At 39.4% G+C, this 22,304-nt stretch overlaps 2 protein-coding genes across 2 annotated transcripts in view; one reads left to right on the forward strand and one right to left on the reverse strand.

The window, feature by feature from the left end:
- sncga (synuclein, gamma a) overlaps positions 1-313 on the forward strand; it is a 405,959-nt gene extending 405,646 nt beyond the window's left edge. The window contains exon 6 of the transcript XR_007934086.1: positions 301-313. The gene's annotated coding sequence lies outside the window, so the exon portion shown is untranslated. The remainder of the gene's footprint in view (positions 1-300) is intronic.
- Positions 1-22,304, reverse strand: part of psda (pleckstrin and Sec7 domain containing a) — a 176,935-nt gene that overhangs the window by 44,141 nt on the left and 110,490 nt on the right. The window contains exon 10 of the mRNA XM_028793390.2: positions 17,820-17,863. Coding sequence (XP_028649223.2) covers positions 17,820-17,863 — 44 coding nt within the window. The remainder of the gene's footprint in view (positions 1-17,819; positions 17,864-22,304) is intronic.

The following is a 22,304-nucleotide window of genomic DNA, read 5'->3' on the forward strand; positions in this document are numbered from 1 at the left end:
ACAGTTGTCAGTGATGCTCCCTCATTGTGTGAAATGTTCTCTTCATGTCTGTGTGTTTTTTTCCCCAGTACTCAACCTACCTTCCAAATATGAAAAACGTGTCAATTAACTCACACTAATCTGAACGATGGATTGGCACACCATGAGCCCAATTATGCTGGAAAAGAATTCTCTGTGACCTAGTTTGGAATGAATGGATTCCTAAAATAAATGAATGCATGTTTGAACTATTTGTCAGTTATATACAGTTTACAAAAGAAAACAAAACCCAGACAGAGTGAGATTTGGAAAAGGAAAGAGAGGTTGGAATTTGGATCTACACAGTATTATCTCAAAGTTGCTGTGTGGCATGGTGGCTAAGAGGTTGTACCACTACGCAAACTGGCATGATTATAATATGTGCTGCCATCCTAGAGTGGCAGCAAAGAGAGAAAGAAAAATAAAGAAATAAATAATGATCCAGGGCGTGAGCGACCAACACTACTGCCCTACTAAACCGGCACAAATACAGAAGCACGCCAGCGGAAGCAAAAGTTGAGTTAAATAAGAATTGTTCCTATACAGTAAAATAAGTAATTGTACAAAACAAACAGACCCCCAATATACATAGTACCGAGATGCAGCAATCTCCCCACCCCATGAATCACAAAAACAAAACACTGAACAAAATACACCACTAATACACAAATATGAAAAACAAAAATTAATGAAACCGGAGTCCTTTAAATATCCCCTGTTATATCATTATGGTGAAGGATACGCCAAGCTATACCTCTTGTCCCGGGAATCGTAAACATACACAGTCCCTTAACACTGGCCTGTCAAGTCCTCTCCCGAATAACTCCACCACATCCAAAAGGAAGATAATGCTTACTAAAATGAACCCAGGTTCACGTGACTTTAATGTAGCTTTCCCTCTTGCCTTCTTGTGGTGGCTGACTTCTCCTTCTAGTCTGGCGCTCTCTCCTCCTCCCACAGATTTACATATGGTTGGCTCCTCCCCTTCCAGTTTGTTCGGCCCTCTGAGCCAGGTGCCCCCTTCCCCATGAACCATTGGCCGGCATTGTACATTCAGCCATTCCACCATTAACAGGACGAGAGAAAAGTGCAAACTGCCAGTGACACCCACACATATCCACAACAACCGCTACAAGGTCAGACTCTAAAAAATAAGGTCACAGGTTCAGTTCTGAGCAGTAAACTCAGTGGGTTCATTGGTATTGCATGTGCAAAGTGCTTTGCCATGAAAGACATTAATAAAGTTTGTAAGCTGCATGTTTGTGACACAGTAATAAACCACCTTATTGTATTGTGTTAATGATATACTATATAATACTTTGAAAGGTAGCTTAGTGGCATAGTGGCCAGTGCTGCTTTCTCATGGATCAGAAATTCTAAATTTGAACCCACTGACTGATTCGAATCTACAGGATCTCCCCATGTTTGTGTGATGTCCTTCCTTAGGTAATCCAATTTTTTTCTTACTCATCCCTGTGTATTAGATTAAATAAAGATTCTAAAATGGGATAGTGTGAGTGGGAGAGTGTGCTCTGTGATGACCACCCAGGGTTGGTTCCTGCTTTGCAACCAATGATGCTAGACAGGCTCCAGCATCCCATGATCACGAATTGGATTATCAGTTTGCTGAATGATATGTTATACACAATATTGTAGCGATGTTGACAAGTTATATCAACCGGACATGAGTCACCCAAGTATGAGCTGGCATTAGATCACCAGGGGCAGGGGCACATATAGAAATGGCAAGCCTGCAAAGTCACGTGCTTTTCCAACTAGTCCAGCAAAAGGTGAGCAGTCCCTTTAAGGATAGAGAGCCACCTCAAAGAACCATGTAAGGAACAGAGAATCCATCCATCGCGGCACTTGGCACTAATGCTTCAATACAACAATTGTGTGTGTTAATAAAATTAAAATATTTATTTCTTCATATAAATTATTCCATTAAGTCCAAAAAATGGAATGGAATATTTGAGTCTGTTTATGTATTCTTTAAAGGTTAAAAACCGAAATGCCTTTATTTGATAAATATTCATCATTTTTGCTATGGTAATAGTGCATTGTTTTCTTGGATAACTCAGTGTGAAATATCAGTAGTCCAGCTTGTGCTTGCAGCAGTTGCTTGAAGTGATCTGTGGTTCCTGTATAAGGGATCTCTACTTTCAGTGCATGTCGGAGCATAATACATGTTACATTTGTGCTTTTTGTGGGCAACTTCAGGAAGAGTTTCAGGTGTGTTATTAGGAAATGTAAACAATACAGGACAATGCAGACTCTTGCTAGAGTAAAGCTATCCTTCTAACCCTAGCAAACAGGCAAGAAGAACCATTGCCATGAAAGTGACCAAGCAACTAAGCAGTACTCTGAAAGAATTTTAGATTTACGTATATGAGTGCAGTGGGAGGGCATTCAGAAAATGCAGTAATTTCTGCAGCACTTCTCTGATTTAGCCCCTATTCAAAAACAGCTACTCTTGAACAGGAGATACAGAATATTAAATCCAGATCATCCAACAAGGCACATGGAGGCTGTGAATCTAGTTGACAAAATATAACACAACTCAGTATATGTAAGGCTTTCATCAGGATTATTTTTACCTAGAATTGTGAACCACCAGCAGGTGCCTTTTTTAAAGATTTTGAAATAATTAAAATAATTGGTCCCACCTATTTTCTCATATTTGCAATACCCTCTTTATATGGAATGTTTCTGCTCATGCCACATCAAGGGAATCCTACTTGATTTGGATTTGCCTCACAACAGTCATTATTAGGCACCCACATTCTGCATGGGTACATACAAGTCTTTGGTTAGAAGCATTATTTGACCATTAGCATTTTTAGTTGTCAACTTGGCTTCTTGTTTGACTACATTCTTGTCTCTTTGCTTAGTTTCTCTTTCACACTTAAGCCCCTGTGACTATGTCCTCAGCTGCTCTTTGAAAATCTTGTAATTTTATATATGCCTCCTGACATCTGCTTCTGTCTTTGACCATAGTTTCTCATCCGGCAGCTGTTAGAATCATTAAGTTGAATCCACCAGTAAGGTGCCCACCTTCACAAAAGACCTCACACTCAAAGACATGTTAGCGGTAAGGCTTGAAACTAAATAAAGTGCCGTCATTGAGAGGACAGATCAGGCAAATTACCCACATTTAGAAATTCATAATTTCTTATTTTTAGTGGGATGGCTAATCCCACTTTTCCAGTAATCATTAAGATCATTTTAGACAGATTGAGAATCTTAAGACTTGAATGGTGATTGTTAATGAAATATCACATTTCAAAAGAACAGTTACCCTAAGAGGGATTTCTCAGAATGATAAATGACAAATCACTGAAGTGTTGAAAAAAGAAGTGACTGAAGATGAGAAATGTTCAGATGCACAAGGTAAGCCATTTGACTTGTCAATCAATATATAGTGATTTATAGCAATTGTCGCCATATGCTACCAGCACATAACACATTAATCATTAAAAATATTCAGGACATGAAAATTATTCTCCAAATTAAAATAGTGTTTATTTTTTATCCAATGGCAGTATTTGAGTAAAAAGGTCTGCTGTGTGAACTGTGAAGATTCCTCTTACAAACTGTCAACAACCCCAAGCATGCAGCCATAGGCACACTGAAATGACAGATGGCCCAGCCAAACAGCATATATGGAATCCGCTGAAAGCATGCAGGAAGGCTTGATCAATTGAGTTCTTTTATATAGCACAGCTACTGTATAATCAGCAACCAAAGCATCAAGGCAGACAGCATCCCACCAAAGTAAGTCACCTGCCTGGTCACAAATGAGCAATTGTCATAATACATTTCTAGCACTGGAGATTTTGAAATGGGACTGCATCTTAGAATCACTGATACAGCACATAATAAGGACCTTTAACAATGAAATTTTAAAACATTCTTGTTAGTAAGATGAACAAATTTCCAGCAACATTATATTGCTCCTCTCAGTGTCCCACTTTGCTTCTATGGTGGGAGACATGAACATCTCTAGAGAAACTGAACAGTTCTTGAGAAACTGTCTTCTTGGTGTCACACTGCTACATCATTTTCCTCCCTTAAGACTTCTTTATGCCCTCAGTTGGTCTGCCCTAACACTGATATAAAGTCATTACCTACTCAGATCCAGGCTGGCTTAAGGGTACATTGTGGCCCTAGGCACTGTTGGTTTTGAGCGCCCAAAAACCACATCCAAAAGAGAGTCCCCATTTTAGATCTGCATGGTTGAATCTGTATCTGAAATCAACAAAGGTGGGTTGAGATTGCATATAAAATCGAGGAGCTGGGGGGGACTGGCACCCTTGCAATTGCATGAATGATGGGGGTTCCCTCTTAGTGACCTAAGCCATCTCTAGATCTCGAGATCACATATGAAATTAATAATCAGGGAGGGGGAGATTGATCAGCACACATGTCCGAATAAGGGGGAGTTCATGGAGAGTCTCCTTTGGTTCTTTGCTTGAAGAAAAACTTTCTAACATTTATGCTGAAATTTTCCCTTGATAAGTTTTCATCTTTGTCTCCATGTTCCTTGTTGTAGAATTTATTTCAAAATAATAGTTGCTGCTGATAAAATTTTATGTAAGTAAATGCAGTAAAAAATATACTGTATGTAGGAAGCAAAAATATTACATCTGAATATTCAATAGAAGGTTTGAAACTTGAAACTACACCTTTTGAGAAAAACCTGAGAGTACTAGTGGATTCATCATTATCTACAACCAGGCAGTGTGCAGAAGCAATCAAGAAAACTTATTAGGATGTTAAGTTTCTTAGCCCAGTGTGTGGATTAGTATACAGTATATGCCTTTTTGTGTGGACATGATTTCATTGTAATTCTTTTAAAAATTAGTATGCATTGCTTTTTTGTTGAAAACATGTTTTTTGCATTGTTTATTTATTACTTCAATTACTTAATTATTTATCACTGCCACATATCTGAGAGAGTCCACCTCATTCAGCCACCAAAGCCACCCACTAATAAAGCTTTTCTAGTGTCAACACTGCAATCTGATGTTATTTTGGAAAAGGTGTTCGTATCAAAATTGTTCTAATGTTAATTGGTTTGTTTCTCAAATCTGGAAATAGAGATTGTAGGGAATATCCAATCCTAGCAATGTCAGGCACAAGGAAGGAAGCAAAACCTGGATAGGGTGGCATTCAATTTCTAGTCTTTCACCATTACTCAACTGCACTCAGTCCCTCATTCCAGGACAATACAGAGTTACTACTCACTTTAAAAATCATGCCTTGGGAATGTGTGAGGAAATCAAAGTTTTTCAGAAAACGGAGGTGGATAAGGGAAAAAAGTTTATACAAATAGGGTTCAGGCTGGACTTTGAATCTAGATTTCCTGACATGTGAGGCACAAATAATACATTTTTTGGTGTCTAAACTGACCATAGTTAGAAAATCACCAACAGCCCAGCAATTCGGATCAGATTCCATTCCGCTACATACTAATTGAAGCACAGAATACAGTGTATTACACTCATTGTAGGAAACAGATCTATTGTCCACCTTCACCAATAAAAATGTCAAAATACCAAGACCACCTGGATGTTGATGACAAGGACACCCTGTGCACTTCTATTCTAGCATTCCTGTTCTTTATAATCTAGGACCTGTTGTTTCTGTTCCATATAAGGCTCAGCCATCATGCCTATCCTATGTTTTTGATTTATCCAGTCCCTTTAGTACCATCCAGCCATTCAGTTAAGGAGTAAACTCAGAGATATGCAGGTGGATGAACCTATGGTATCCTGGATAATGGACTATCTGCTGGGAAGACTGCAGTCTGTGACGCTCAAGGACTGTGTTTCTGATATGGATGTGAGTGACACTGGAGCACCACAAGGAATACAGAGGAAGTATAATATAAAGAGCAGAGCAGGCTCTTTTTCCTTAGGATTTTTCCCTATAATGTGGTAAGTGACATCTTTCATATTTTTTATAACTTTGTGATAGCCAGTGTGACGTTCTATGCTGTGGTGTGCTGGGCTGGCAACATCACTTCACCACCAAATCAGCAAGGTAGTAGAGAAACATTATGCCATTATGAACAATGCTGCACATCCTGTCTCTGACACACAAACACTGAGTACTGAATTATTCAACAGACGTGTGTCAGGAAACGCTACGCTACTTTATACCAACAGCAATATGTCTGCAAAAAATGCTGCACTGTGACTGGGACAGCCAAGTCAGACGTTTTTCCTTCTTTTTAATTTTCTTCCATAATTCTGGTGTGTGTTCAGACTATAGTATCTACAGGGGTATCTATCTATCTATCTATCTATCTATCTATCTATCTATCTATCTATCTATCTATCTATCTATCTATCTATCTATCTATCTATCTATCTATCTATCTATCTATCTATCTATCTATTCATTCCAGTTTAGCCCGTTTAACACTTTAGGAAGAGGCCTTCAAATTTACAGCAGCACTTGAAATACTTTAGTACAGCAGTGTTGACAAAGAGCCTAAGTGACGCTGGAGTACGAGGGCTAGAGAACCATTCACACTGCCAGTGAAAGCCGAGATAACCCTCAATGGGCTTAAAAATACAGGTGAAATCGGGCACATGAAGGGAGCAAGAGGAAAAGAAAGTGATTATGAACAAACAGAAGAGTTTGGGATCTTGACCTTCTTGTGGAAATGATAGGGAGAGTATGAGTGGATATGAAAGCAGATTATGCACAATGGTTCTGAGCAGCGCTGTTCATTAAAACACTGGCAGCTGGCTTTCATTGCCATGGAAACCGCTCCTTGAGTAACTGAAATCCAAAAAGTGTGCACGCACTTAAAAAAATACTTTGAAAACTGGTAAATATAAAAGAGCACCTACGCATACCAGCGCCTATGGAGACACAAAGTACCCCACCCTAATTTGGCACACAGTCAAAAAGCATCAAAGGCCAGTATTTAGGCTGTGACCTGGGCTGAACAAATTTCTGCATGCTGCCCTACTATGTACAAGGCCAACGTGATAACACCCAGCCTCAACTCTGTTATACTACAAAGAATTGTGCTACTGACCCTTCAGGCAGACAGTGTTGTGCTGATCAAAGGCTACTTGGTGCCATGGAGTTTTACAGATCTTCCGAATGAAGAAGACATCTCATACATATTTTAAACCTGCTTCACAAGTGGTAATGTATGTTTGGTGGGGGGTGGGGGGTGGGGTCAGGCTATTCAAAGAGTGTTTAGAGTGTGCAGGAGAAGGTACTGCAACTACACAGATCAAAGGGCTGCATCTCTCACCTCCTCAAAGACCCTCTGAGCTGCAAGCCAGGAATCTTAAAGAGCATGTAACCCTCAAGAGTTACATTAAATATTAAATGAAGCTCTAAGGGATGTTCAGGATCTAATAAGTAAATAACAATTCTTAGAGCTGTTAATATAATGGTTGTGTTGAACCAGAACCTTTCCTGGTAGCATCAGACAAAAGACAGGAACCAACCTTAGGCATAGTGATAGCACACTCATTCAGAGCCAATATATTGTTACTCTGTAACCTTATCATACACAACTCTGGGATGTGGGGAAAAAAAGCTGAAGTACCAGGAGAAAAACATAGGTGGATATGAGGAGAACATGCAGACTCTACACTGATGGCAACTGGGCATGGAATTTAACCACAGGATGCTGCATTTGTGAAGCAGAAATAGTGACCACTATGCCATGGTGTTGCCTGGATTTAATAAATGTTAGATTTAAATTAAACATCCCTGTCTGCATTACAGTTTAAAAGTAGGGATAGCTGTTAACATGCTTAAAACTACACTGACCTAATTTATTTAGGCTGTCATCTGCAATGTATTTCATGCAGTAATGGGGAACAGCTACTTGAGCTAGACCAAAAAGAACTCAATACTAATTTATACCAAAAACATAATACGGTATGGTTACAGTGATAATCACAAAGTTACTGATAAACTGTTGCAAAATAAAGACACACTTCTTCTCTAGGCCTAGGAAAATTTGGGGTAACTTGCCCATTGGACTGCTTCACCCAAACATTCATTAATATAGCAACAGACCTCCCATTCATTCTTCCTGTTCATCTCTGACACAAAACTTAAAGTGTATGGGCAGGGAATGGCCATTTCTAATTCACTCTGGGTTAACTTTTAATAAATCCCATAAACCACATCGAGAAATATTCAACAGTGACAGTTGGCCAATAGAATATACTGCACTTTGGGACCCTGAAATGTGCTGCTGATAGCTATGTCTGCTCTCACTTTTTATATTGTTGCCCTTCTCCTTTACAAGCTCAGAGTGTTGTACACATATATGATACACAATTAATTAAGTTTATGTCACTATTCTGAACAGACACACAAGTAAGAAGTTCACTGTATTATGTACACATGTCAATAAACTTGAACTTCAACCTTTGCTGGGGTGTCTAGGGGAGGAATACAACTGGCATCTTGGCATTGCCATGTTCATCTCTTGACGTGGTACATGAAAATCCCTCCATGATTCTCTGTACACACTTATCTGATGCATATTTATTCAAACCGAGTTTTCAATGTTGTGTTTTTTAAACAAGAACCAACTTCTATACCATTCTGGTGCCCTTTCTTCCATAATCTATTCAGGCATTCATCATGTACAGTATTAACCTTCTTTGTGCAAATCAACCATTTTATTTGCTGGTGTATAATATACTTGTAACATCCACACCTTGCTTTTGTTTAGAAGTTACCTATCAGTTGTCTTTAATTTCCTTAAACAAATCCCCCTATCCTATTGAAACTTTTCCTTTCGCCCTACTTTGACATTTCCTCATTCATACTTGACATCCAAGTGAAACAGCTGTGCCCTTTTCCCCCCGAATGCGAAACACACACACACTTGCATACACACTCGCCCTCCCACTCACTCTGACTTCATATATAAGACACCATTTTTTTTCCAGTTACTACCTATCAGTAAGGCAAACTGTTTTGCATCCACTTAGTGCTTTTCATAAAAAGGGAATCAAATTGCAAAGAGAACATTAACTGCGTGGGAGACCCGGAATGCACATGTACCAGTTTGATGGCTTAAGATGTGATGCTTGTATTCCAGCTGCAGTCAGCCTAAATGACCACTGTAGAGAGGAGGGTCAAAAGAAGACCACATGGAATCATGCTGTGACAAATGCTAAGACGGAGTATTCCTCCATAATGGGTTTTACTATTATTGTTTGAAAATATCTAAACCTGATTTCTTCTCATGCCATGTTTCTGGTGACTGTTACATTAATTTAAGTGTGTTTCCAAAGGTTTTTAATTGGAAAAATGATTATTTTTAATAAATTTACAAAAATCTCATGTAATCTTTTTTCACGTTGTCATTATGGGGTGTTGTGTGTAGAATTTTGAGGAAAAAATTAATTGAATCCATTTTGGAATAAGGCTGTAACATAACAAAATGTGAAAAAAGTGATGCGCTGTGAATACTTTCCGGATGCACTGTATACTGAGACACTTTTAGGGTCACAGCAGTCTAATCCATACAGCAGCAAGCCCAAAACAGGGGTCAGTCCTTGATGAGGTGCCTGCTTAATGCAAGGCACAGTCATCCATGCCAGGACAGTTTAAAGTAAATAGTTAAACGCACGTGTAAATCGTATGTGTCAAGAAAATTGGAGCACCTGGAGAAAGGCACACGAAGCATGTGCAAATGCAGTGATCATTCCAGGATTTGAACCTAGGACACCAACCAAGGCACCACTGAGGTGACACAACACTATTTTTTTATTTTCTTCATGAGATGACCTCCAGATTCTAGAGAGGGATTATACCAGCAATAGAAGTCAAGGTCTGGAGACATTCTCTGTCTTTCTATCTCAGCAGCTGGAGCTTGATTTAAAAAGGGTTATTAAGATGATTAACAGATTCAAAGATGGTTTAAAGTGACTGTCAATTGGCACTGATTAAAACAGAAAGGCAAGGTGCATAGAGGGGCATCACTAAATAATTTGTTAAAAGAATGTCCACCTTTCTACAAGAGCCAATCACGACCCTCTGTTGACATCATAGCATGAAAGCAGAGTTGTCTCATCACATGCTAGACTCACTAGAGCCATAAAACAGTTGCTAGTGAGAAACATTATTTGATATAGTGCATGTATGTATGAGGGTAAATCAAAAAGTAATGGCAATTTGAAAATAATGTGGTAACCACAACAGATAGAAGCTGATGGACAGTGCAGAACTCTGATGTTAGTCTAGTTGAAGCCAAGGTCAAATGAACATGGATACGCCACTGTGGGACTGCACCATTGTTGAACAATGCGACGTAGTGAGATTTCTTTTGGCAGAGACACTGAAACCTGCTGAAATTAACCAATTTGCAGCAAAAGATGAGGAATGTTGTCCAAAATGGTCTTGCTGCTCCATTATAATGCATGTCTCCATACAGTAACCGCAACAGCGGAGGCAATGCAACAGAAGCAGTTTGAACGACTTTCACATCCCCCTTACAGGCCTGATTTACCATCGCGTGACTATCACATTTTTGGTCTCTACACAGTCGTAGGTTCACCTCTGATGATTAAGTTAAGGAGTTTAAGTATTTCTGAGATGGCAATGATAAATTGGTTATCCGGCTGTGTAAAGAGTATTACTTGTGTTCTGTTTTGTGTTTCGTATTTACCCCATTTTTGACACTCATTGCATGCCCAGCCTACCATTTTTTCCCTAAAAGGGTTTTTTGTTTTGGGAGTTTTTTTCTTGTCTTCTTAGGAAGTGAAGGTTGTGGGACTGTCAAAAAACAGGGCCTGTTAAAGCCGATTTAGGCATTTCTTGTGTGGTTTTCGGCATACAAGAAATTAATTGTTATTGGCATTGTTGTTGGATTTGGGAACAACAGAAAAGCTTCTTCTCCAGGGAATGAAGAAGTTAGTGGAATGATATAAGAATTACATTGACCTGCAGGGAGGTTATGTGGTAAAATGATATAACTGTTATGTTCATCTGTTACTGGTATAAAAGGTTAAGTTTCTTTTACTTTTTGATTCTCCCTTGTATATACTGTACATATATATGCACACACACACACAAAAAGAATGTTATTCATCCATCCATTATCAAACCTAGTGAGCCATTAGTACAAGGCACAGGCCCGCAACTAGTGGGGGACAACCATGACACTTGTCAGGGGCCCGAGCTAGACAGGGGCCCGCCCTTTTTCGAGTTTTTTTTTTTACCTCGAAAGGTCCTTTATTATCAAGAAGGGGCGCGTCGACGTCATACAGCGGTCGCTGGTGGGTACGATCTCGGATCTAGCTGCTTTGAGTTTCAACTCCATTTCCATCATCCGTTGAACCGTGGGAAAATGCAAGACCAAGAGCTTCAGCGGCATTCTCATAAAGGCTGTCCCGTGTCCGTCATCAAGATAACATACGCAAGTCGGAATGAGTGCCAGTGGCGGTGCGGCAATGTTTATGTTTAGTCTCCACCTTTTGCCTTCACGAATCGCGGAAGTTATTCATTCAATGCTGGACAGTCGCACTCGCAGTAGTGTGAGTATTAAGAGTTAGGGCCTACTGTACCGTGCACGCTTAGAGTTAGACTTTACAAAAGCTTATAATTTGGCATTATTTCATTATTATGTGAACAGTGAAGAGAAGCACCTATCTGCGTTAATTTTGTATTTGGACTTTTGGACTTAACAGCGGCTGTCATCAGACTCACTCAGCAGTCAGAGACAGGTACGCACGCTATTGTACAATACATGCATTATAATTTAATTTTGTTTAGTTCACCAGTCCAGTAACACGGACATGATATAAATTGAACTAGCGTGTTTTGTTTACAATATATTTCTAATACCACCATCGCTTATCGTTATTTTACATATAGGATCCAGATCGTAAAAAGTACAGTATGCCCTACCAACATAAATCTGGGTGCCAAAAGCGAAAGGAAAAAAAAGAGCAGAAGAAAAAAGATGAAGAATTAAAGGACAAAAACTTACTTCTCCGGTATTTTGAAAAACCTGTGTTGTCGAACAATGACAATTCCAGTGGTAGTGCCAATATTGAAAATGATAATACCAGCCCGGACAATAAAGGTGGTACATCCCAAGTATCTGTGTTATCCAGTAGTCCAGATGGACATGGTTTTCAAAATTAAGTGGCGTTTTAAAATATACGCACATATTTGAAACACGAAAGGAGCCTGAACTCTGTCAGCTGCCTGGGGCCCAGAATTTCCTAGGTAAGGAAGGAATCCTGCAAGGCAGGAATCCTGGACAATGCTGACTCTCAAAAAAACTTTTCTACCTGCAATGAAACCCATTTTGCCATCATCAGAGAACCTCATTACAGAAGAAGCACCGCCGTATCATGCAGTATGGTGAAACAGGAGACTGTTAGAAAGCTTGCAACAACTAAGTTACAATAAAAATGGTCAGACTGTAAGAGTTTTTTCAATAAAGACTTCCATTTCAGTGAAGAATAGTTTTCCATAATGAGTACTTGTGTAATGTTTCAAAATTATTCTCATTTTGTGATGCCCCCAAATTTTGCCGCCCAACATCTGAATCATTAAGATAAGTACTACAGGCTTGTTTTGGTAAGTTTGACAGTCCTGCAATAGAAAAGAAAACCAGAAGATTCTGTACATTGATTTATCAAAATGGAATATTTCTCTTAACATTATCTTCTGGTGGAGTTGTGCTTTTTGGTGAGCTCTCTTTCTCTCTGGCACATCTGTAAAACATGAAGTGGTAAATCAAAAGGCTACTTCTGATAAATGCACGTAACCTGTAGTGTGATATGTAACTAATGTAGAAAATGCCAAGGTATATCTCAGCAATATTTTCTGTTAATTGCAGTATGATATGACATCACAGATTTACTTTTTAGGTCTATATTTTCTCATAAATATTTCTCAATGCCTCCAGGTGTCTGATTTAAAAGTGGAGGGTTAGTGAAGTTAAGTTCACACTCCTCTTGGCTCTGTCAAGAAAAAACAGGTATTTTACACTGGTGGATGTCCCTCCAGAGTGTGGGAACCATTTCCTTCGATGCAGAACTATATAAATACTGCAGACAACTATTAAATGTATACAGCACATAAACTGATTAAATTAATTAAGTGTGACATAGTGGGGCAGGGTGTAGACTTGCAACTTTCTTGACTGGGGTTCTCTCTTTATAAAGTCTCAACTATAGTAAATTCCTTTGCCCTAATGACATATATAACAAGTTAATGTCAATTCTGTCCTCTTTTATAAATGAAGAAACAAATATGAAGAGTATCTGCACGAGCTTCCTCTGGAGACTCCAGACTCCCACCACATCTCAAAGATGCGGTAGTAAGTGGATTAGGCATTTGCAGGTGAGCACACTGTGCAGTGGACTAGCACCCTGTTCAGGGTTGGCTTCTGTCTAACACACAATACTTCAGGGACAGGATCTGGTACCCTTGACTCTCTAAATGAGTATGTTTTTTGAAAAATGGAGGGATCAATGGAGTTTCATGTCAGAATTTGCAGTCAGTATTTTTTTTTTTGCTTGAGTGTTTATTAGGTTATTGGCTATTTATTTGTAGAACTATCCTAATGAATAAAATGATGTGCTTTCTTAAATATGTACATATGCATTGCATGCTCCCCTAGAAGAAACTGTCTGATAAGTCAATAGTACTACAGGGGTAACATTGTAGTTTAGGTACTGCAAAAATGCATGTATTACTCATTTACTCTTATGGAACAAGACCTTAACAAAGGGTTCTTCTTGTCTTCATAACACTTATAAAACATCAGTACACAGGGTATTCATCTCTGTTCAGTGTGATATAATACGACCCTTTGTTATACATATAAAATTATTAACATGAAGAATTTGCAGGTTTTACACTGTTAGTAAATCCCAGGATGGAGTATGGATGGCTGCTACCAAAAATGGCAGCCGATTCTGGATTTGAGAGGTGAATTGAAGGCAACCACTTTCCAGACACATAGGGTGTGGAGTATGACGTTTAGAAAAGTAGAATGGGAAGTAAAAGAAGAAGTAATGATGGGATGAAGTATTAGATAGATAGATAGATAGATAGATAGATAGATAGATAGATAGATAGATAGATAGATAGATAGATAGATAGATAGATAGATAGATAGATAGATAGATAGATACTTTATTAATCCCAAGGGGAAATTCACATACTCCAGCAGCGGCATACAGATACAAAAAACAATATTGGCAGTCCAGTCTAATTTATCATCCAGCTGCACTCACAGGTATTTAAAGGTCTGCACCCTCTGCACACAGTCACCTCTGACGATCACGGGGTCCATGAGGGGTCTGGGCCTTCTAAAATCCACCACCAGCTCCTTGGTTTTGCTGGTGTTCAGGTGTAGGTGGTTTGAGTCGCACCATTTAACAAATGGTTAAAATATTACTTATGGGCAAGAAGACAAACAATCTTCCTGTATACAGTAGCTATAATCACACCCTGAGTAAATGTAGGTCTACGATGTGAGTAAGGATAATTGTGCTTAACTCCCTTTGTTAATCTTGACCTGTTTTCTCATATTTATTTTTATACATTTTACTTTATTTTGTCCTTTCTGTTACAGATCAGGCTGGCATAAATAGTTGACATTATGAACAAAATCTAAGAGTATAGGCATTTCATCCAACACAGTTTATCTATTTTTATTCAAAGTCATGTTGAATTTTGGGCGGCATGGTGGCGCAGTGGGCAGCGCTGCTGCCTCGCAGTTGGGAGATCTGGGGACCTGGGTTCGATTCCCGGGTCCTCCCTGCGTGGAGTTTGCATGTTCTCCCCGTGTCTGCGTGGGTTTCCTCCGGGCGCTCCGGTTTCCTCCCACAGTCCAAAGACATGCAGGTTAGGTGGATTGTCGATTCTAAATTGGCCCTAGTGTGTGCTTGGTGTGTGGGTGTGTTTGTATGTGTCCTGCGGTGGGTTGGCACCCTGCCCAGGATTGTTTCCTGCCTTGTGCCCTGTGTTGGCTGGGATTGGCTCCAGCAGACCCCCGTGACCCTGTGTTCGGATTCAGCGGGTTGGAAAATGGATGGATGGATGGATGTTGAATTTTTTGTGCCAGAATGATATTTGTGCTTTAGTAGTATTCCTTTGGCAATATGATATATCTCTGTGAAACATTATTGTTAGCACACTATTTGCTTACTTAGTTTTCAATATTTTTGAAAGTTTGATATTTATTTTTACTGTCACTATCTCCCTGAAATAGTATAATGTTTTACTTCCTTTCTTGTCCTTGATAATTGGTATTTGTTTTAATGTCACATACAGAGTGACACCTCAGAAGTTATGATGCAATACCAAAAAAAGAAGCTAGAATTCTCAAGAATCTAAACAGACCCAAAATAAAAAAAAACTCAGAAATGGTTGTTCTAAAATTCAGATTCAATTCTGGGGTTTCAAACCAACAGTGGAGGAAGCTCTAAGGAAGACAGAAACTTTACAGTCGATGCACTCACAGGCCCACGCTTGAGCCCTTCAATCAGTGAAGTGCTCTGTCACAAATGATATTTTGGTATTGCTTCCTTTGTGCGATGTTCTCGATAGTGTATTGTTCAGTTTGTGTGTGTCTCTTCATCATGGAGGTCAACACTAATTTCTTTTTGGTACCAGGCACATACAGTACATGATACCTCATTTGTTGCTTTGTGATATTATCTTGGCAGTAAGATATATTCTATTTATTTATTTCATTTTCCCAGAAGAGTGGTTTTTGTTGTAATAATTTCTTGGCAGCATAAAAATGTTTTTTTGTTTTTGGCAAGCAATATGATAATGGATTAAAGTGTGGCTTTATCTTAACAATGTGTTTTTTAGATTTCTTACTTTTATTAGTGTGATATTTGTTTGTATGTTGGAAATACTTAATTAGTAAAACTATATTAAAAAAAAAAAGCTTTAATGCAATGGTATTACTTTTATCCATTAATCTGTTTTTTTATTCATTAGATTGTTCATCCTCTTGCTGCAATTTATCTTTTTCAAAATTGTATGGTAATAATGGACTGTGGTTTAGTTTTTAGTTTATTTGGGAATTTATTGCAGTCCAAGCTGAAATGTTTTTTCCCAAATATTATTCTGTTAAAATATTACTTGATTATGGTTACTGTTAGTGTTTATCTGTATATTTATGATATTTTCTTAGTGATCCTATGGTTTGCTTCCTTTTTATTAGAGCCCTGGGTTCAAACCAGGACTGTCTGTGAGGAGTTTGCTTTCCCTTTATCTGTGGGAGTTTTTCCACTCTGTCTCCCACCCACAACCACTACACATATATTTTAGATCGACATGCAGTTATAAACTCAACGGTGTATGAACAAGTTTATATATGTGCAATGCACTGGTGTCCTACTTGATAATAGTGGGAAACCTGCTGACTCTGAAATGGAAATTGATGGATTTATTAATAATGTCGGTAGCACAATGGTTAGTGTTGTTACCGCACACTTTTTGGGACTTGTATTAAATTCTCAGCCTGGACATTATCTGTGTGGTAGAATCTCAAACTCCACATGGATTATATGTGCCTACTGCAGTATCAGACCAGATTAGACTAACTAGCAACTCTACAAATCTTCATGTGTATAGGGATGTGGCCTATAATTGACTGTTGTCCTTTAAAAGGCTGTTTCCAGTTCGGAAAAACAGCATGTAAAATATAAAGAAAAAAAAAGCCAAACAGATGTTGATACACAAATACATGCCTAAAGCCTAAATGTTTAAATGTTATAACCTTTGTGACCTGTAGGAGGCACACCCAGACACAACTAAACCACACAGTCACGGGTCCAAACAAAGATATTTGTATTAATCAAAATACTTTTCACAAGTTTGTATCACCTGGTAAATCACAGTCACAATTCTTTTCCTTTCTCCTTCTACCTGCACTCTCTAAGAAAGCTTTGTCCACTTTCTCCAGACTCCGACCGCCGCATATAGTGGAGTGGCCTGCTTTTCAACCCAAACCTGGGAGAACTTCTGGCACAACGAGATTGCCACCTGAAAGCACTTCTAGGTTTGGCAAAATCTCTCTGTAACATGCGAGCCTGCCCCCAGCACCTCCTCTTAACAGCACCCAAGGACCCCTACAGGGCTGCCCAATAAAACTATAGCTGAAGACATCTTGCCTGAAGAAGGCTTACTTATTGTAATTTTTTTAGTTAGCCAATCAAAGGTGTCGTTTTGCTTGACTTCTCATCCATCCATCCATTATCCAAACCACTATATCCTAACTGCTGGAGCAAATCCCAGCCAACACAGGGCGAAAGGCAGGAAACAAACCCCAGGCAGGGTGCCAGCCCACACACCCACACACCAAGCACACACTAGGGACAATTTAGGATCACCAATGCACCTAACCTGCATGTCTTTGGATTGTGGGAGGAAACAGGAGGAAACCCACGCAGACACGAGGAGAACAGGCAAACTCCACGCAGGGAGGACCCGGGAAGCGAACTCAGGTCTCCTTACTGCAAGGCAGCAACAATACCACTGTGCCACCCGCTTGACTTCTCATTGCATCCATAATGATTAACACAGTATAACACCCTGCTACTACTGGCACCTTATATGTAATATATAAAAAAACCCTAATAATAGCCTTTGTAAAATCTCAAAGAGCAGTTCACCTTTTATTGAAGGTAAATTTAGAAGGTGCTCAATACATTAAGTTGACAGAAAGTATGTGTTGCTGAAACACAGATTAAACATACAGTATATTACTTTAAACCACCTTCGTTACATTTATGTTACAAAAAAAAAATCTCACTTACATTGTCCATTGCAGCTTCTCATTCTTGATAGAGTTGTACAGCGCCTAAGGAGAAAGTGACACACATTGTTTAGACTTCAATGGAGCTTAATCAAGGGGTGGCAGCAGTTAAAAAATGAAAGCGATGGCATGACTGGTTTCATTAAAGCCTAGGCTGACCGTTCCTTTATGGCCTAATATAAAATGAAGTGTCAGAGACACCAGGAAAAAACTGCAAGTAAGCAAGTTGGCGCAAGGAAATAGACAAGACAAGTAGTGTTAAGCATCGAAAAGAATGTAACAAAGTAAAAAAATGCGATCCTGCCATTTTGTCCAGTAGCCAACTGCACACACACATACACACACACACACATATCTATCTATATATATATATATATATATATATATATATATATATATATATATATATATGCACAATATGTACAGTTTGTGTGTGACTTGTTGTGGATTGATGCTTCAAGAAGAGCCTCATGAACACATTATGTATACAGTCTATATTTTATTAATACATTGTACAGTATTTTCAAATGTTCCTCCTTGACCATAAATATGACTAGAGGTTCTAATGTGCTGCTACTACATGTCCAAGAAGGTGAATGATGGTTTATATTTTAGGATCTTTAAGCTGTGCAAGTGAATATCAAGATGATGGTTTAATACTGAATACATGAAAATAGTGAAATTATTCATCACAGTAGTCTAAGTGTCTAAGAATAATACAACCAAAAAAGATGAAGAAACTATTCCAAGGATAACTTAACTTTTTCTACCACACTAAAAAAAACTGACATTAAATTACCTTTTTTTTGTTCTGCTGTTGCTGGTGGTGAGTGTCCAGTGGCTTGGTACCCAGCAGATCAGGGAAAACCAAAGGCTTAAGAGAACGGGAACGAGGTGGACGAGGGTACCTGAAGGGGTCCATCATGCGAAAATCCCGGCCATATCGGACAGAGCAGAGGGAGCGGGACCTTAGGCGGCCCGCCGAGTGGAGGCTGTTGACACCAATCATGGCTGAGGCACAGCAGATTTAGTTGCAGGCAGTGCTATTACAACAGTAAGGTCATTCCCCAGAAAGAGAAATCAGGAGTGTCAACTGCCAGGAGACAGCTGATTTGAACAGTGGATGGCACCACAAGGCACGAAGGCCAAAGGTAAATTGTGTGGAACAAAGGAAATGTCTAAAGCAGCTAACCCTTATCCAAGATGGACTTCAGAAAACTTAAAAATACTCTCAAGCAGTGATTACAGTAGTCATAAACTCAGATCAAGTGCACTTGAGGCGGTAGGGATGGCCTCTTTTACAAGTGATTTGTGCCTTGCTGCCCTATCATTATCTTTTTCAGACCTTATGCGTCACACTTTGATTACCCAGTCTCTTTTTTGCCACACTCTTTAACCGCTGTTTGGTACTGCACAATAACCAGTGACCACTGACACAATGAGAAACCACGCAGTGTTTGGCTGTGCATTCACGTAGCACCCTGTGAACAATCTGATGCAGATGAACTCTTAAAATCTGACTGACCAATGCTGTAACTTTGGAGCTCCTCTTGACTACACTCCTAGCACATCGCACAATGGTCTTTTAAACTTGCCTGTTTTTGCCCAGCACCCTGGGTCCCCTGGCTGATCAAGCATGGCACCTTAATACCCTGCTAACCAGCATCCCAGCACACTCTCTGACTGACCCAACTCAGTTTGCTTCTTCCTCTGAGCTGCTAATTTTCACACAAAATAATAATAATAAAAATAAATCCCTGGCAAAGCAGACAAGGCAGCAACTGAAAGGCTGTAAAATCAGAACCTTCCAAAATATCCCGTCACCTCGAACAGGGGAGCCAGGGAATAAAGGCTGCAGTGAGTGACCAAGCGCCGGTTAGCCGTCCAACGGTGGGGAGACGAATGCAAAAATCCTTTCCGACTCTGTCTCAGTCAGTGAGTCCCCGTTTCATTCTGTTTAGAAACAGATACGCAGCCCTTGCTTTGAATTTTGGATACCGTCTACATTGTATCGCCTTGCATGTCTTCTTTTCGGATGTTCTTTGAAAAATTTTCAGCACGATTCTGATTAAAAAAATGATACGTTGTCCGAGTGCCTTCTCATGAAGCCAGTAATATTTAGGAAAAGTTGTGAAAATTGCTGCAGTCGTGCCCTCTATTGCTGGGTGGTAGGCTAGAAGCTGTTGCTTTTTCCTTTCTCTGCAGACAAAAACTGTCCTGATCACATTGAATTTAAGAGCTGATGGGGCTGTGAACACACGCGCACACACTCGGGCTCGCACACACATTTCGCGCGCGCGCGCCCTCTCTCTCTTTCATCCCCGTCTCTAGGCAGCAAATCACAGCTCTCTCTCTCCTTCTTCCTCAGCCGTACCTTGAATGACAATTAGCATTCAGCTCCGATGCCGTAAGTGAGACAGGCGCATAGACGCATCCGTGGAGCCTGAGTTGGGTGTATAGAGAGAATAAAGCGAAAAAAGTGCAAATGAGGCAAAATGAACAATTGTACGGCGATATGGGGGGAAAGAAAACCCAATGATATTCTACTTGGTGAATAAAAGAACGAGAGATACAGAGCGGATGGTTTACGCAGGGTATGTGCATGGAGTTAAGGTGGCAGGTAATTCGCAAAAATGAATAGTCACCTTAAAACAGTCATAATAAATAAAACGTATTCTCTATTTTATGAAGTCGTTCTTTCTCCTCCTAAGACCAGTCGGCTGTAAAATGTTATCTTCAGCTTGGGAGAGGCGCTATATAAATACTGTATTATTATTATTATTATTATTATTATTATATTTTACCTAGCAGCTCAGTGTCTAGGCGAGTTCAAATCAGAGTAATGGAAAGCGCTGTACTAAATTAGACACTTTGGAAAAACACACAAACAGAAGAAAGCTGACAGACTTCTCGTTTAATATTACTAAGAATAGGAATACTAATAAAAAGGAGAATAAGAAGAAAAATACTGCATTTTATTTGTAAACTTTCTCTCCCGCAGTGAAAGCACTTAAGTACTAGTCACCAATCCATTCATTCATCCATAAATCGAGATATTTTTTAAACTGCTTACACACACACATCTGGAATCAATAGAACAGTAGTACAAAGTTCAAAAAGACAATGTAACAAGATAATTATAATAATTTTAATAAATATGTGCATGAGTAAATATAAATGTAGTTGCAAGTCTAATATAAGGTAAAGCACAGTGGTAAATACAAATATCAACCTAGCTCAATAAAGCAGTAGATAGATCATGAGTGACTAATGATAGATAGATAGATAGATAGATAGATAGATAGATAGATAGATAGATAGATAGATAGATAGATAGATAGCCAGCTCTAGGCCTAGACTGAGTAGGCATCAACCTTGGGGCACCAAAATCGATCCAAGCCCACCCTCCTCCCTCCACCACAAATGCAGCTTGTGCTAGAAACATTCAAATAAATTTTTTCCCACATGAAGCAACACCCAATAACCCAGAATGGCAAATCAAAATCAGAATTTTATAATGTTTTGCTTTTTGATTAAAAAAATGAAATATTATACTATAAGAATTCAGACCTTTTGTGATGTCACTTGAAATATGGCACAGGTGCATACCATTATGTTGATCATCATTGAGATGTTTCTACACCTTATTTGGAATCTACCTGTGGTTAAGTCAATCAATTTGGCTTGATTAGGAAAGACACATACAGTACTTGTCTATAGAGGGTCATACAGACAACAATGTGTATCAGAGCAAAAATCAAGCCAAGAGGTCAAGCGAATTGCCTGCAGATCTTAGAGATGGGATTGTTTCGAGGCACATTCGTCTCCTCACCGTTGGACAGCTAAACGGCGCTTGGTCACTCACTGCAGCCTTTATTCCCTGGCTCCCCGGTTCGAGGTGACAGGATATTTTGGAAGGTTCTGATTTTACAGCCTTTCAGTTGCTGCCTTGTCTGCTTTGCCAGGGATTTATTTTTATTATTATTATTTTGTGTGAAAATTAGCAGCTCAGAGGGAAGAAGCAACTGAGTTGGGTCAGTCAGAGAGTGTGCTGGGATGCTGGTTAGCAGGGTATTAAGGTGCCATGCTTGATCAGCCAGGGGACCCAGGGTGCTGGGCAAAAACAGGCAAGTTTAAAAGACCATTGTGCGATGTGCTAGGAGTGTAGTCAAGAGGAGCTCCAAAGTTACAGCATTGGTCAGTCAGATCTAGGAAAAGCTACAAAAAAATCCCTGCAGAATTGAAGGTTCCCAAGAGCCCAGTTACTTTTATAATTCCTAAAAGGAAGAAGTTTGGAACAACTACAACTCTCCCTAGAGCTGGCTGCCTAGTCAAACTGACCAAATGTGAGAGAAGGGCCATGGTAAGAGATGTGACTAACAATCTGCTAGGTTACTCTGGCTATGCTCCAGAGAAACTATGTGGAGATGGGAGTAACATCCAGAAGGGCAACCATCACTGCAACACTACACTGATATGGGCTTTG

The sequence above is a fragment of the Erpetoichthys calabaricus genome, chromosome 2 (genome assembly GCF_900747795.2).
Source record: "Erpetoichthys calabaricus chromosome 2, fErpCal1.3, whole genome shotgun sequence".
Classification (NCBI taxonomy): Eukaryota; Metazoa; Chordata; class Cladistia; order Polypteriformes; family Polypteridae; genus Erpetoichthys; species Erpetoichthys calabaricus.